Genomic DNA, 16,592 nt, shown 5'->3' with positions numbered 1-16,592 from the left:
TTCTTTCCGGCACAGTCATCCACCACAGGCCGCTACAGCGATAGGAACCATGATTTCTTCTTTTTTTTTTGACAGCGACACAGATGGGCCACTTACAGCGTTATTTCATTTCTTATCATTTCGAGCGCCTCGATGATTTCCCTAGGGACATGATCTGGGTTCCCAGATATCACTTTTGATTTGTCAAACAAGGGTTTACAGCCACAACACGAGCAGTGCGCGGCTAGATGATTAGTCTTCACCAGATTATTAGCATTGTTCGAATGTTCCCGTAAGTGATCATTGAGGAACCTTCCCGTGTGAAGAATGTATTCCTTACCTCAGCCTAAAGGAATACGGTGCACCACTCCTTCCGTGCGCGAAACAAACGCTTTTCGGTGTTTTTTTTATTGCAATCATGGCGCCTCTTTGCAATATTGTTGACTTTTGCGCACAAACTAGACAATTTGAAAGGGGCTGAAAGGATGACGTCAACGCCAACAGGGGTCCAAACTTTGTTCATGTTATGGCTAGTTTGGTGCAAGTACGGCATCACAACCACTTTTCTGCTTCAGCTCTGTTGGGCAGCGGATTCCGGGTGATCACGTTTTCTTAACATGCCGCCAGCCAGTGCTGTCAGTACTTGTGAGGGGTAGCCAGCTGCGCTTAGGCACGAAACCTGGTTTTCAAAGCTTCTGTGTGCCAGGTGATGGCAGCATTTTAGAAGAGCGTACTTTAAAACAAGGATTAATGATGCCTCGCTTAACTAGCTTGGAATGCGCTCATGAATATGGTAGAATGGCTTTCTTCCCTCGGAGCTCATAGCACCAACACACATGACTGTTTGAGAAAACAAGCGCGAGATCTGAAAACCTAGTGGAACTGTTAGCAGGCTCTTCACATGACAAAATAAGTCGTTGGAGGCGTTCGCGAAAACTGGACAAAGAGCAGACGTGGCCGAAGCCAAGCACTCATTGTCACGTTCTCAAAATACTAATCATCGATATACCTAAAATTTTCTACAACCTTTGACCCTTTCAGCATAGTGCACATAATCCTATCGTAATGAGCGAAAAATAGGTCGCTTAATAGAGGCGCGAGACAGGATTCAATGCATGCACTTTCTCTCTGTAAAAACGTTGAGTCACCCCAAGCAGCGAACGTCAAAGCCATGTACAACTTTAGAAGTTCTAGAAACTGCTTGGCGGTTAGACCGACTTCATTCTGGAAGCCCACTATGCCGCACTTGTCAATGGCGCTTTCCACGCATTGATGTAGGTCTTTTTGATGTAATGAGTAAAACAAATCTTAATTAATGTCTAGAGAGAAGTCAGAGAAGCTCACGTGAGTGTTCACTATCAAAAATTATATCGCTTGCTCAGACCAGCTGATTCTAAAAGGGTCGTCGAGAGCTAAAACTTTGAGGAATGCGTGGAAGGCGCCGTTGAAACTAAATAATTTGACTGCATGATTATCGACATCGCGGATTTCACAAAAGGGACACCTGTGAGGAGTTAAGCCTAAAAAGTTGCAATTTATTTTCTTTATATTTCCTGTAAAACAAACCGCTAGAAATACTCTTATTGTGCAATGGTTTAAATTACTAAACAATAGAAAATTTTTTTCATACGCTCACATGACACATAATTTTTTTAAATAGCACATTACGGTTTATGTTTTCACTCTCCACGATAACAAATGTACAAAATATTTTGCACACGTACAAGCTACTGCATCTGATGCACTCATGTCCTTTGCGATTGCGCACACCTAAACACAGCTTCTTTTCAAATCTACCCAACATGAAAAGCCCTCACAAGACGGGTCAGCTATAATAAGGTGTCATTTGCCGGGCCGTCAGACTCGCCCTTGCGGTTTCAATGAAAGGTCAAGCCTACTGTTGCGTTTCGCCTGCGACACGTGGTTTTGCCGGCGCGACTGCGGCGGGGCGGCAGACATTTTGGCCCGATCGTCGTCGCCGCAACACTCATCGCCAGGTGTTTCCAGGCGCGACTGCGGCGATGCGACCGCCTAGGGATCATCCTCGCATTCCAGTCATTGTGCCCGAAACAGGCGATGCCAAAGCAGGGATCTCATTCCAGTCATTGGGCCCGAAACAGGCGATGCCAAAGCAGGGATCTCGTTCCAGTCATTGTGCCCGAAACAGGCGATGCCAAAGCAGGGACCATCCTCTCATTACAGTCATTGTGTCCGACCGGCAGCGCCACGACAGGGTGCTACGAGATCGTGCTCGACATGGTGCTACGGCATCGCTACGACAGTGTGCGTCACCATTAGCCCATTGTACATTCACGTGCTCGTCTTTTGAGGGGTTCCTTCTTGCCCTCAACTGCGAGAGTATAAAAACAGCTGCCCCCGGACGCCAAAGGGAGGGCTCCGATTTCTTCTGTTGAGTGAAGTGCTCTCCCGTCTCTCTACTACGGTCAAACCTGACCGCCAACTCTTTGCGATGTTAAAATAAACAAGTTGTTTCGTTGTTACCAGTCGACTCATGCTTTGCCGGGACCTTCGGATGCTTCCAGTTGTACCCCAGGCCGCCAGGCCAACGCTACCCTTGGGGCTTGCGACCCAGGTACAACCACGGGCGTCAGCGCCGAGTTCCCAACAGATCGTACCAGCGGTCCGATCCCAAACATCTGGTTGGCAGCGGTGAGATCTCCTCCGACTTCAGACAACTGTCTGCCAGCGGTGAGATCGCGACAACGGAGGCCAGCAGCGAAGAGATGCAGTTGACGGTATGCTGAGCAGCTCAACGACGATCCGGGAGCAGTGCAACGAGCCCTGTGTGACGACTGGTTGCCTGCAGCGGAACGACTGCGCGGAATTCCTGCCTGCGAGGTTTGGTGAGTGCGGGACTTTCTTCTTCTGAGCTTTGCCAGGCTTTTTGTTAGTGTCAGAAACAGAGCTGGTAATTGTGGTTGTCGTTGCTGCCGGGTTAGTTTGCGGCAAGACAATAGTAAGCAGTAGAGAAAGCAGCATTCAGAGCAGCCATGGATTTGAAGTCGTTGCGCAAACCGAAATTGTTGGAGCTTGCAAGAGAGTTGGGTCTGGATGTCTCAGACAAACTAAGAAAACCTGAACTGCTAAAGGCTATTCTTGAGTTAGAGGCTGAGGATGACGAGCTGTCGGAATGCCTTGAGACTATTGAGGAGAGGTCAAAAAGACAGGAGCGCGAACTTAAAGAACAGAAAGAAAAAGAAGAGCGTGAACGTAAAGAACAGAAAGAGCGAGAGCAACAAGAGAAAAAAGAAGAGCGCGAACACGCTTTGGAAATGAAGCGTCTCGAGGTAGAGATGGAACGCGCTCGTAATGGAAGTCAGGCACACGGTGCAGGAGAACGCGTATTGTTCAAAATGACTGACCTGATGCGGCCGTTTAAGCTTGGAGAGGACATTGGTTTGTTCCTGGTTAACTTTGAGCGAACGTGCGAGAAGCAGGGGTTCTCTCGGGAAACGTGGCCACAGCGCTTGCTCACTTTGTTACCCGGCGAGGCGGCCGACGTAGTCGCTCGCTTGGATAGAGAGGAAGCAGAGGATTTCGACAAAGTAAAATCGAGTCTTCTAAAAAAGTACCGGCTGTCTGCGGAGGCGTTCCGTCGGAAGTTTCGGGAAAATGAGAAAGGCAGAAGTGAGTCATATACAGAGTTTGCGTATAGGCTTATGTCGAACATGCAGGAGTGGCTCAAAGAAGAGAAAGCGTTTGGTGACCACGATAAAGTTCTGCAGTGTTTCGGGCTAGAACAGTTTTATAGTCGGTTACCGGAGAACGTGCGATACTGGGTCTTGGATAGGCCAGACGTTTGTACGGTGGCTAAAGCCGCTGAGCTAGCCGAGGAGTTTGTGACGCGTCGAGCTCGCGGAGCTAAGGATGGTCAAAAGGGTGAATTTGGCTCGAAGTTCGAGAGACCGAAGTTCACACCCATGAGAGCAAAGGGGAACACGCGTAGTGCGGATGCGAGTGGAAGCAGTGCGACCGAACCTAAGGAGACGGCGGCAGCCGAAGCCGAACGCAGAAAGCGGTTCGAGATGAGGCGAGCGGGCGTTTGTTATACGTGCCAGAAGCCGGGTCACTTTTCGGCGCAGTGTCCGGAAACAACACCAAAAGTTGTGTTTTTTCAATAGGCAGCACTGACGAGAACATGAAGCTTCTCGAGCCTTACATGCGAGACCTCCTCGTGAACGGGAAAGAGTGCCGAGTGCTTCGCGATTCCGCAGCTACGATGGATGTAGTTCACCCATCTTACGTAGAACCCCATATGTTCACGGGCGAGTGCGCGTGGATCAAGCAAGCCGTGGAAGCTCATAGCGTGTGTCTGCCAGTAGCAAAGGTGCTTATTGAAGGACCTTTCGGAGCGCTTGAGACAGAGGCGGCAGTGTCATCTATGCTGCCACCCCAGTACCCGTACCTATTTTCAAACAGGTCCGATCACCTCCTGCGCGAGAAGGGGCTTTTGTTTGGTGAAGCTAGTGTTCTGGCCTTAACCAGATCGAAGGTTCGGGAGCTCGCTGCAAAGGCGGTAGTTGCGGGGCCGACGTTATCAAACAACGAAAAAGGGTCAGAGGCGCAGCAAGCTGATATTCCGAGCACGCCCGAACTGAATAAACTTGAGTCTGTAACGTTAAAGGCGCCAGATACTGGAGAGGAAACGCCCGACGCGGGAAAGTTAGAAGAGCTATCTACTGATTTGCTCATCGCGCCTACGTCAGACGGACTTGATAGGTTGCTAAAAGTCAGCCGGACGGCTTTGATAGCCGAGCAAAAAAAGGATGGCAGCCTGGAAAACGTGCGCTGCAATGTCAAAGAAGGTATCGCCAGGAAAACTGCGCGTTTTGTGGAAAGGGGTGGAGTCCTGTACCGGAAGTATCTAGACCGCAGAGGAGTGGAGTTCGATCAGCTGGTCGTGCCTCAATGCTATCGTCAGGATCTGTTGCGCTTGTCACACGGGGGTTCGTGGTCCGGACACCTAGGAGTTAAGAAAACTAAGGACCGTCTCTTGCAAGAGTACTATTGGCCAGGGTGTTTTCGGGACGCAGACCATTTCGTGAGGACATGTGACACTTGTCAGCGGGTGGGCAAACCAGGGGACAAATCGAGGGCGCCGTTGAAATTGGTACCTATCATTACGGAGCCTTTTAGACGGCTCGTTATTGATACAGTGGGACCTCTGCCGGTAACAGCCACGGGGTACAGACACATTTTGACTGTGATCTGCCCAGCGACAAAGTTCCCTGAAGCAGTGCCGCTTAAAGAACTCAGCTCAGTTGAGATAGTTAATGCACTACTGTCCATATTTGCGCGAGTTGGTTTCCCTGCGGAAATCCAATCAGATCAGGGCACAGTGTTTACTAGCGCTTTGACGACAACTTTTCTCGAAAGGTGTGGGGTAAAGCTGTTACACAGCTCAGTGTACCACCCACAGTCGAATTCCGTTGAGAAGCTCCACTCCGTCATGAAGCGCGTGTTGAGAGCGTTGTGTTTTGAACATCGAACTGACTGGGAGCTGTGTCTGCCTGGGGTGATGTTTGCTTTAAGGACCGCGCCGCATGCGGCTACGGGGTTTTCGCCAGCTGAACTGGTGTACGGTCGCTCGCTTCGATCTCCGCTTCGCATGCTTCGAGAATCATGGGAAGGTAGGGGCGACGACCCAGTCGTGGTGGAGTACGTGCTTAAGCTCCTCGAACGCTTAAGAAGGGCACAGGAGTTGTCAGGTGAAGCAATGACAAAGGCCCAGCAGAGGGCCAAGGTTTATTATGATCGGACAGCCAGGGCCCGTCGTTTTGAGGTTGGCGATGAGGTCATGATATTGCGCACATCGCTAAACAACAAACTAGACGTGCAGTGGGAGGGCCCAGCACGAATTGTTCAGAAACTGTCGGACGTTAACTACGTGGTAAGTCTGCCAGGAAAGCGGAAAGCACAGCAAGTTTACCACTGTAATCTGCTCAAACCTTATAGACAACGGGAAGCAGTGGTGTGCATGATGATAAACGTTCCTGAAGAGCTTCCAGTCGAGCTTCCAGGACTAGGCTCAGTGACGAACAGGGAAGACACCGGTCAAGTCATTAGTGACCTTATCAGTAAAGCACCGCTGTCGCCCGAGCAGAAAACCGAACTACACCAGCTATTACAAGAGTTTCAAGGTCTGTTCTCTGAGAGGCCTGGTAGGACTTCGGTACTTACTCATGATATAGAACTTACCTCCCCAGAGCCAGTACGATCCAAGGCGTATCGGGTGTCACCCCGCCAGAGCGATATTATGGAGGCTGAGGTAAAGAAAATGCTACAGCTCGGTGTTATTGAGGCAGGTGAGAGTGATTATACCTCCCCTTTGATTTTAGTTGAGGTACCGGGCAAGGAACCTCGTCCTTGCGTCGACTACCGCAGGCTTAATTCCATCACTAAGGATCAAATTTATCCGATCCCTAACATCGAGGAGCGCCTTGAGAAAGTTAGTAGCGCTCAGTTTATTTCCACCCTAGATCTTGTCAGGGGTTATTGGCAGGTTCCACTTACAGAAGAGGCTAGTAGGTATGCGGCGTTCATTTCACCAATGGGAACATTCCGTCCTAAAGTGTTGAGTTTTGGTTTGAAGAACGCGCCATACTGTTTTTCAAGTCTCATGGATAAAGTGTTGCGGGGACAGCAAGAATTCGCTTTACCGTATCTAGACGACGTAGCGATATTCTCCGCATCCTGGTCTGAGCATATGACACACTTGCGGGCAGTGCTAACCCGCCTGCGCGAAGCGGGCTTGACAGTAAAGGCTCCTAAGTGCCAGTTAGCACAGGCCGAGGTTGTCTACCTCGGTCACGTGATTGGTCAGGGTCGTCGCCGCCCCTCTGAAATAAAAGTGGCCGCTGTGCGAGACTTTCCGCAACCGCGCACCAAGACCGATATTCGGTCGTTCTTGGGTGTCGCCGGCTACTATCAGAGGTACATCCCTAGGTACTCTGATATCGCGGCTCCCCTGACGGATGCTCTAAGAAAGACAGAGCCTCAAACAGTCGTCTGGGACGAGACCAAGGAAAGAGCTTTTAGCGCCCTAAAGAGTGCCCTAACAAGCCAGCCTGTGCTACGATCGCCAGACTATACAAAAGGGTTCATTGTTCAGTGCGATGCTAGTGAGCGAGGCATGGGCGTTGTACTGTGCCAACGGGAAAATGGAGAAGTAGAACACCCCGTCCTGTATGCTAGTCGTAAGCTGACCAGTCGTGAGCAGGCGTATAGCGCCACCGAGAAAGAGTGTGCATGTCTCGTGTGGGCCGTTCAGAAATTGTCATGCTATCTAGCCGGCTCGAGGTTTATCATTGAGACGGATCACTGCCCTCTCCAATGGCTGCAGACCATCTCTCCCAAAAATGGCCGCCTCCTGCGCTGGAGCCTCGCTTTACAACAATATTCCTTTGAGGTGCGTTACAAAAAGGGGAGTCTCAACGGTAACGCCGATGGCTTAAGTCGAAGCCCCTAACGTAGGAATCAGCCTCAAAATTGTTTGTTACTGATGTTTTTCTTCCTGAGGCAGGATTTTTTTTAACATATTGCTTTTGTTTAGTGTTTCAAAGTGATGATATGCTTTCTAGTGCAATTTTTCAATTTGTGGACGCGTTCTGAGTGATGCTAGACTACTGTAAGGAACTAGGCAGTGGTATAAAAAGGGGAAAGAGCCTGGCAGGGCTTAGTGAGGGTTGTGCCGTGCTTGCTGACTGAGCGGTTGAGTTTCAGCGTAGTTCTAACGCTTGCCGGGAACGAGAACAAAAATGTGAACTCTCCCGAAGTCACTTTGCAGTGTCCCGTGCGAACCTGAACAAGAGAACGAGGCCTTCTCTGTGCGCTGCGCTCAAGAAACGTCGAGGGACGCCCGACTTCGGTTATGAGCATCATCGAGCGACATCCCTCCGGACAGCGGATGCAGTCCCCTGTCCATCGGGATCTCCTTCCCCCGGCGGGGCGGTCTGTTGCGTTTCGCCTGCGACACGTGGTTTTGCCGGCGCGACTGCGGCGGGGCGGCAGACATTTTGGCCCGATCGTCGTCGCCGCAACACTCATCGCCAGGTGTTTCCAGGCGCGACTGCGGCGATGCGACCGCCTAGGGATCATCCTCGCATTCCAGTCATTGTGCCCGAAACAGGCGATGCCAAAGCAGGGATCTCATTCCAGTCATTGGGCCCGAAACAGGCGATGCCAAAGCAGGGATCTCGTTCCAGTCATTGTGCCCGAAACAGGCGATGCCAAAGCAGGGACCATCCTCTCATTACAGTCATTGTGTCCGACCGGCAGCGCCACGACAGGGTGCTACGAGATCGTGCTCGACATGGTGCTACGGCATCGCTACGACAGTGTGCGTCACCATTAGCCCATTGTACATTCACGTGCTCGTCTTTTGAGGGGTTCCTTCTTGCCCTCAACTGCGAGAGTATAAAAACAGCTGCCCCCGGACGCCAAAGGGAGGGCTCCGATTTCTTCTGTTGAGTGAAGTGCTCTCCCGTCTCTCTACTACGGTCAAACCTGACCGCCAACTCTTTGCGATGTTAAAATAAACAAGTTGTTTCGTTGTTACCAGTCGACTCATGCTTTGCCGGGACCTTCGGATGCTTCCAGTTGTACCCCAGGCCGCCAGGCCAACGCTACCCTTGGGGCTTGCGACCCAGGTACAACCACGGGCGTCAGCGCCGAGTTCCCAACAGATCGTACCAGCGGTCCGATCCAAACACTACCAAAGCGGTTCTCGATCTCCCTGGCGACAGCCAAGCATAGCCTGTCGTTTCCCCTCTTAGCCACCACCTGTACACACAGGGGCAATCTCTCCGCTGACAGCATTACAGGGCACACCGAGACGGGCACCTTGAACAAGCTAAACAGTGCCGTCATGCCAGACGAATCAAGGAATAGCAAGTCCTGATTCTGGAACGGGGCAGCGCTGGTGGCCGCGGGCAGGACAAGCACTCCATTGTCCCCCAGCGTCTCCTCGAACCGGTTGCGGGCGATTTCTAAGGAGGCGATGTAGTCCGCAGCCTTCTTCTTCGAACGCAAGCGACAAAGCGGCGCCATGCTGCACGCCGCCAACGCTGCAAGTGTGTGCCGGCCAGCTCCCACTAGATGGCGGAGCAGTTCAATTAACGTGTTGAAGCCACCGGGACGAAACATCTCGGGCATAGGCTTGGGCTGCTTGACGCCGGCCACCGTGAGCCACATAAACATGCCAAATCGCATTTCGGGCAGGTGCAGCCGATGCGCTTCGAGTCCATGCGCCCCCCTCAGGTACTGGGTCACCTGTGTAGAGTACAGAGACAAGAAACGTTGCAAAAATAATGTCACCTATTTTGATTATTTCAGAAACAAAAGAGAAGATTGACTGCAAGAGAGGCGCAGGGTTGGGGTACGCTTTGTCCAACATCTTCGAAACAACGGTAACATCACACTCGCCGCAGCACAGTGGTCACAACCTGACGCACGCGGCGGAGGTTGAAGCGACGTGTTTGGTGGCGGTCATGTCGGTGTCTGCCACGATGTACGGCCGCTACCTCCACTCACGTAATCGAGCTGCTGCGTCGCCAACCGCTGAGTCGACGACATCGATCACGGAACGACGTCATCCGGTGCGAGACCATCTTGTCTTCCCTTCTTTTCACGCGTGTTGGGAGCCGCGGCGGAAAATTGCTCACATCACCGAAGCAGCTGTCACCTCATCAACGGCACCAACATGAAAAGTTATTGAAAGAATAGAAGAGTCACTGTCCTACCTGCACATTAGTGGAACGGGGATGCACTCCTAGCCTCACGCACATACTGTCCTACCTGCGGTGAGCGTTTAAGTACAAAATAATCGCCAAAATGTCCCAGATTCCGGAGTAATCGAACGAAGCCACGCACGACGCAGAGAAGTTGCCGCCGGTTGTGCCGTCGCTCTGCGAGGTAGCCTAAAAATTCGAAAGCGTAGAGAGCGAAACTTGGAGGACGCTTAAGCTTCGCCTTTAAGAGGGGAACACGATAGCATTCAAAGATCCCTGCCTGCTTCTCACGCTTCCCGGCAACTGGAGTGTATGCAACCGCAATGCTTACAGGGAAACGCTGGCCGCGAACGCTATGCACGAAGGCGGGCTTTGTGGTAGAAACGCGGCAACTTGCGTGGGCCGCGACGCCACAGACGCGAGCACCAGCTGCAGGTATTGCAAGGAAGCGTGCGCACCGCTCTGTGGTCTCCAGCACACCCGCGCGCCAGCGCGCACAAATGGCGGACGCCGTGGCTGGTCTGTGAATGGTAGCAACGCTGGAAAAAGGGCTTCTTTGAGTTTTCGCGTAACAGAACCATTTTTTTCATGTAGTCAAATTACAATCCGAGAGCTATCATGTCTGCTCGTTTTGTGTAAGTAATAGTTTACGATTTTCCCATGTATTTGACTTGAGAAATTCAATTAGTTCAGTAAATTCCTTGCGTCCCATGGAAGGCTTGGGTATGGGTGCTTCGAAAACCTTGCCGAAAAGACGCCGGATTTTCTGCGACACGGGCTCCTTAACGCTCTTGCGGTGAAATGTTTAAGAACGTGTCGAGACCGTGAAGAGTGCTGTGAAAGAGGGTAGTTGTCGCGCAAAGTTCAAGAATGGCGCTAGTTGTTTTCATTGTTGCGGAAGCGGCAGAGTAACTGGAATACTCTCTCTCAAGCGTTATTGCGTTGGTAGCGTCTGCAAGGGTACATACAAAAGCTTCTCCGCTAGGCCGTGTGTTGACACCAGTAGTACCGGCGCACTTCGGTCACTTTTCAGAAGCTTTGTCTCAGTGTCTCTAATCATTTGCCCACCGACTAGGTCACTGGTTATATGCAACTTTTCAAACGAACCTAGAGAGAAGACGAAGTCATTCTTTGATAGAACGCTTGTACTTTTGTCTCCGCTTTTTCTCTTTGTTTCCCTGCATTTCGGGGAGCTGCCGCTCCCTCCTTGCGGCAATGGATGAAGAGATCTCCGAGGACTTCCCTGATGCGCAGCCGTCAGGTCGTATAGCGTCCAGGAAACGTGGAAGTGCTTCAAGCGATACAAACAGCGAGGCCATTGAGTTATGTTCGGACAGCTACGACTCATCGGACGATGACTTTCAGGTCGTGATGAGTAGATCAGCAAAAAGAAGACTACTACAGGCATCTTCGTCGCCAAGTGCTTCTACCGTGAAGTGTACACCGCTGCGCTGGCCGCACACTGTGCTCTTTATGCCCGCGGACCCGGCGACCAATTTGCGTTTCCTCAGCAGGCACGTCTTCTCTACGTTACTCAAGAGAATCACACCAAAGGAGATTAAAGACGTGCGAACAAATTTGGGAAAAAATATTCTGGCAATTGATGTGCTACATCGCAGCGCCCTTGAAGGCCCCTGTAATGTAACTGAGATCGACAATGTAAAGGTGCGATCATTGATCCCTACAGGCGGCGATAGTACTGCGGGCGTCATTTATGACGTCGACGTTGCCATCCCGAGTGATTACTTGCCAATACCGATCAAACCAACGACAGAAGGCATTTTCATTACAAGGCTTTTCAGACTGGGGAACCCGCTGTGTGAAGATTTTGTTTGAAGGAGACCTTCCTTCCTCCGTCAATTTAGGAAATGTCCACCATCCAGCACGATCATTCGTACCGAAGCCTCTCCAGTGTGTCAAGTGGTTTTAGATTGGCCACGTAAAGGGTGTCTCCGTGAACAACGTCGTGTGCCCGCGATGCTCTCGGTCCCATTCAGAAGACGCCTGCAGCACAGACGTCCTTAGATGCCCTAACTGCACTTAACTGCCCTGGACGTCGGGTGTGACGCGACTGCAGCTTCGCGCGCGGCTTCAGAAGGTAGCTACTTTAACATCATCCTACCTTCGAGAACAAGGACTTCATATATCGTGCGAAATTGTGCAGCGGTGCCGTTTACCAGGAAATCAAGCTCTCCATACGTGATATCCGTCGACGAACAGCTGATCTCGTACAGCACAAGTCGCAGTTTTTTGGGGGTGGTCATTGACAGAAATCTCTCCTGGACCCTTCGGGTGAATTATGTGAGAATCTATGCTGCAACTGTACAGGGTCCTCTTTAATGGATTCCTGTGGAACAGCCTAGCGGTCATGACCAACACCTGAAGAACTAACCTGAATGTTCTCCAAAGCATCCAAGACCAAGCCCTAAAGATATGCCTTGGTCTACCACGGAGTGCGTCAACGATTAAAGTTATTGCAGTCGCTCATGATTCGACTCTTGGAACAGACGAAACTATGCGTGTGCACATGAGACACTTCGCCCGGACCCCTACACACCACCTCGCAAGTCTCCCAGTAGATAGGCCCTACACGACATTCAGTGCGACTGTCTTCGCACACGGTGGCTCTCTCAGGTCAGGTGTGTGCGCCGTACTCAAGTAAACCTTGCAATCCCAGGACTTCAGAAAAGGTCGGACTTGCCATCATCAGCACTCAAGCAACTAACTTTACTTCTCTTGTACGAGAAATAAGCGATGAACACACGTTTGTACTGATGGATCAACTACATCAACCAGTTCCAATGGCACATCAACCAGTCCCGCTACTGCAACTCAGACCTCCGGCCGGTCTGCACCGACGTGAAGCGTCTCTTCTGTGTCGGTAGTGGCTTGGAGCTGCCTTCAGGAATGCCTACTCAGTACTAATTGGAATGGCTGATAGTCCTGCATGTGATGTTTGCGGATGCGAGAAGAACATTAACCACTTATTGCGCCATTGTCCTTAATTTCAAGCACAAAGGCAATCTTTGTCCAACACATTGAGGAAATTGAACAGACAATAGTAGAGCACCGTCCCCATCGATCATCGGCACATAAGGCAGTGAAGGCACTTTTGTGCTTCCTGAGAACGTCTGATTTGCGCGAGTGGCTTTAACTCAAGTAATTTCCGTACACGTCTCTAGACCTTCTCTCTCCCTTCTCTCTCTTCCCCTTCTCCCTTCCCCCAGCGTAGGGTAGCCAACCAGACCCTTGAGTGGTTAACCTCCCTGCCTTCCCATATTCCTCTCTCTCTCTCAACGAGCCCATCTTGCACCAACGTATGCCACTCAGCATGTGGCACTGGATATGTGACTCATCAGTGAGTCACTGCCTCTAACAAGTCATTGGTTATGTGCCACTCTTCAACGTGACAGCGACGTATGTCCCTGGTCATGTGGCACTGGTTATAAAATGGAGGAAAATTGATGAGATCACTAGGAATGTGCCTTCAACGAACCTATCTGACACCAACGTATGTCACTGCGCATGTGGCGCTAGATATGTGACACTAGGTATGTGCCGCTCATCAACGAGTCATTGATTCCAACGTATGGGTCACTGGTTATATGCCGCTCTTCAACGAACCTATCTGACACCAACGTATGTCACTGGTCATGTGGCACTGGAGATGTCACACTAGGTATGTGCCGATCATCAATCAGTCATTGACCCCAACATGGGGCACTGGTTATGTGCCACTCTTCAACGAACCTATCTGACACCAACGTATGTCACTGAGCATGTGGCGCTAGATATGTGACAGTAGGTGTGTGGCGCTTATCAACGATTCATTGATGCCAACATATGGGTCACTGGTTATATACCACTCTTCAACTAACCGATCTGACACCAACGTATGCCACTGGTCATGTGGCACTGGAGATGTGACACTATGTATGTGCCGATCGTCAATCAGTCATTCACCCCAACATGGGGCGCTGGTTATGTGCCACTTTTCAACGAACCTATCTGACACCAACGTATGTCACTGCGCATGTGGCGCTGCATATGTGACACTAGGTATGTGCCGCTCGTCAACGAGTCATTGATGCCGACATGAGTGACTGGGTATGAGCCGCTCTTCAAGGCCAAAATAAAGCATTCTTTACAATTTATCCGGTGCTAGGCCGAATCGAATCCACACCATAAGCAAACAGACAATCGTGTCTGAATATAAATTTACATAGACGCCACCCACAGACATCACGGCGAAGCTGATAAATTTCGCCTTCAGCGTGTCCATAGGGAAGTGCGAGCGAAGATGAGCCTGGCTGCATACACCCCGCATAGATGACGCTTTTCGGTAGTGGCCATGCGGTGTGTCGCTACATTGCTTCAATGCTAATCACATTCACCTACATATTCAGCTTGAGATGAGCTCTACCGTAATTTTTTACTTCGTTCCACCGGCGTTCTCGTTGAGCTGCACATGTCAGCGAGGTTCGCGGATTCACTGAGCAAATTCAGAGTGCGATGCGCTAAGATTCCTCATACTCCTCGTAGAGTTCTCGCCAACCGGGCCTGTCCTGCATGCGTTGTTTGCCAATGAATGACGGTCCCTAAGGTAGTCGTTTTCTTCTAAATCCGTTCCTTAGATGCGGGGAACATTTTAAGTTGACCAGAATTTTTCACGATTTCATCCAGTACGACTTCAGTTTCTCAGTTGTCCGCATGAGCAGGTAAGAAGTTAACACGATCACTTGGTAGTCTCAATATCCGTCGAAGAATCAGGAAGAGGGGGGCGGGCTATTACCACGTAAAAGCAGTCTTTCGACAATATGCACACCGTACGCACACACCTAAACACGTACGTAGTGGCGGGCATACATCACAAGGCACCAGCCACACTATGCGTGGTTCAGTCGATCTCTGCTAGGAGTCTATTAACCATGATCTCGCGACAAATACTCATATGAACAGCACACTCCTGCCTTTTCTTTTGCAATGGCATGTTTAAAGTGACATAGTGGAGATTCTATGAAAATGAAAGCACTGACCCGTCTAACTGCTCGGCGAGCCTCAGTGGTCACACGGCTGATGTAAAGGCTTCCTTCTGTATCCATGTAATACAGCTTCAGGGTCTTTAGATTTACCTGAAGAGAAAGAAATATTGTTTGCTTTTATTTGGTGCAAAGATCTATCATTTACTATGCACGCTACCTCGGAGACACAATATTGCATTCGTGTGTAGAAGCTATGTACTTCAATTTCATCAGTAGTCATTAGGAAATCTATAGGATTGCACTGCGATTGATTTAACAAGTTCTCAGCCTACGTGTCCTCCTCTTATTTAATTCGTGGGGCTGAACTTTTTTTAGCATGACTTATGATCTGCATCTTGAAGGCTGTTTCTGCAAGTTGACTTAAACGAAAAATTTGGAGATATTAAGTGCCGGGAGGAATAAAGCTAACTACGCTAACATCTTAGTCGTTTCCCGACTTATAGAATAAAGCACTTCTGGCGGGTTATTCATGAAATAAGTTTTTTGCTCAATATGCAAACTCTTAATAAATGTTTGCACTCAGTCAGCACTTTTCATAAAGCTTTGAGTAGATGGCTATAGATTTACAGAACTTACCCTGCTTAAAGAAAGCAAATTAAGTTGTTTTCTTGCTCATCGTAGTTTTGAAGAGTTACTGATATTGTAAGCGTTCTTTTTATCCAAAACCTTAGCTCATTTGCGTTCGGCACTTATCCCACCAATGACAATGAATTCAAGCAAAAATATTGTTCTTCACTCAGCTGGATGTTCTATCAGAGCTCTTTCATTGCTTTGGAGTTGTAGGCTTATTGTATGGTAATCTTTACAATAAGTATTTTAATACCTTAGCACACTGACAACTGCGTGACGCTCTGTATTTTTCGCATTCCTCACCGTTGTGTCCATTATGCGCACAATAACTGTAACTAGTTGATTCGCTCTACAACAGCACCCCATGGAATCGTACACACCTGTTCATTTAGTCTAAGCTCGTTGGCCGCACTTCCCGCCAGTACGTTGAGTATCAGCGGCAAGTCCTCCACGAACCTGGCCAAGGGGCCTACGCAGTTGAACTGCCCCAGATCTTCTCCAACATCTGGCAGCAAGCCAGTGTTGGGCACCACTCCTGAGGTTAGCGTGAGAAGGGGCAGAGGTAAGCACAACAACGGTAACGCCATCATCACCTCCATTAAACCCTATTTTGGCAAATGCAAAGTCTTCCCTCTGACAGTGAAAGCATGATTGGAGGAAGCTCGGTGCTGAATTGCGAGCAGGAGAAAACATTGATTAATTTGCAATGAAGAGGGAAGTGGTGCCGAATGAAATGGTGGATTTACGGTGTCTTATGATGGTAATAATCAACTCTTCACTCACGAAAGACGTATTCGTATTCGGGGTCACTTTAACTGGAACTCTCTTGGGCCACAAACGTTTGCTGAAATCTCTACTCACTGGCTTTCTTGACGGACCCCGTCAAAATGTCGCAGGTGAGGTATGGAATTTAACATACTACTCTGCGCTCATGAGGACGGTGTCATAGTCAATTTACTATCATGGTGGGCCGAAGAGAAGAGATTATTGAGTTCATAAATTCGGAAAGCTTGATGTAGAGTTTTCACCGGCTGTTGGCTTGTGGCTGAAGATCCCGCAGTAGGCAGCTGGTATCCGCACGCTTCCAGCGATGTCTGTGCCTAGGCCAATCAGTGAGCCAGCTGCAGCCAGCAGGCTCCCCTCTCCACCTGTAGTGAGGGGGAAAAACTTCTTTGTAAATAGGGTAGGCCGTGTATCCGGGACACAGCAACAGTGGGGTGCGTGAAACCTCTTCTACCCGCTGCAGAGAGGG

General features: G+C 50.0%; 1 protein-coding gene across 1 annotated transcript in view; it reads right to left on the bottom strand.

Annotated features, from left to right (window-relative positions):
- Positions 1–1,357: 1,357 nt before the first annotated feature.
- Positions 1,358–16,592, bottom strand: part of LOC142578353 (fatty-acid amide hydrolase 2-like) — a 37,708-nt gene continuing 22,473 nt past the window's right edge. Inside the window, exons 4-8 of the mRNA XM_075687749.1 lie at positions 16,369–16,488; positions 15,721–15,875; positions 14,765–14,860; positions 8,692–9,270; positions 1,358–1,372 (exon numbers count right to left, since the gene is read on the bottom strand). Of these exons, the coding sequence (XP_075543864.1) occupies positions 1,358–1,372; positions 8,692–9,270; positions 14,765–14,860; positions 15,721–15,875; positions 16,369–16,488 (965 nt within the window). The remainder of the gene's footprint in view (positions 1,373–8,691; positions 9,271–14,764; positions 14,861–15,720; positions 15,876–16,368; positions 16,489–16,592) is intronic.

Source organism: Dermacentor variabilis, chromosome 4 (assembly GCF_050947875.1).
Source record: "Dermacentor variabilis isolate Ectoservices chromosome 4, ASM5094787v1, whole genome shotgun sequence".
Classification (NCBI taxonomy): domain Eukaryota; kingdom Metazoa; phylum Arthropoda; class Arachnida; order Ixodida; family Ixodidae; genus Dermacentor; species Dermacentor variabilis.
The sequence above is the reverse complement of the archived record's forward strand: the minus strand, read 5'-3'. Positions and strand labels throughout refer to the sequence as shown.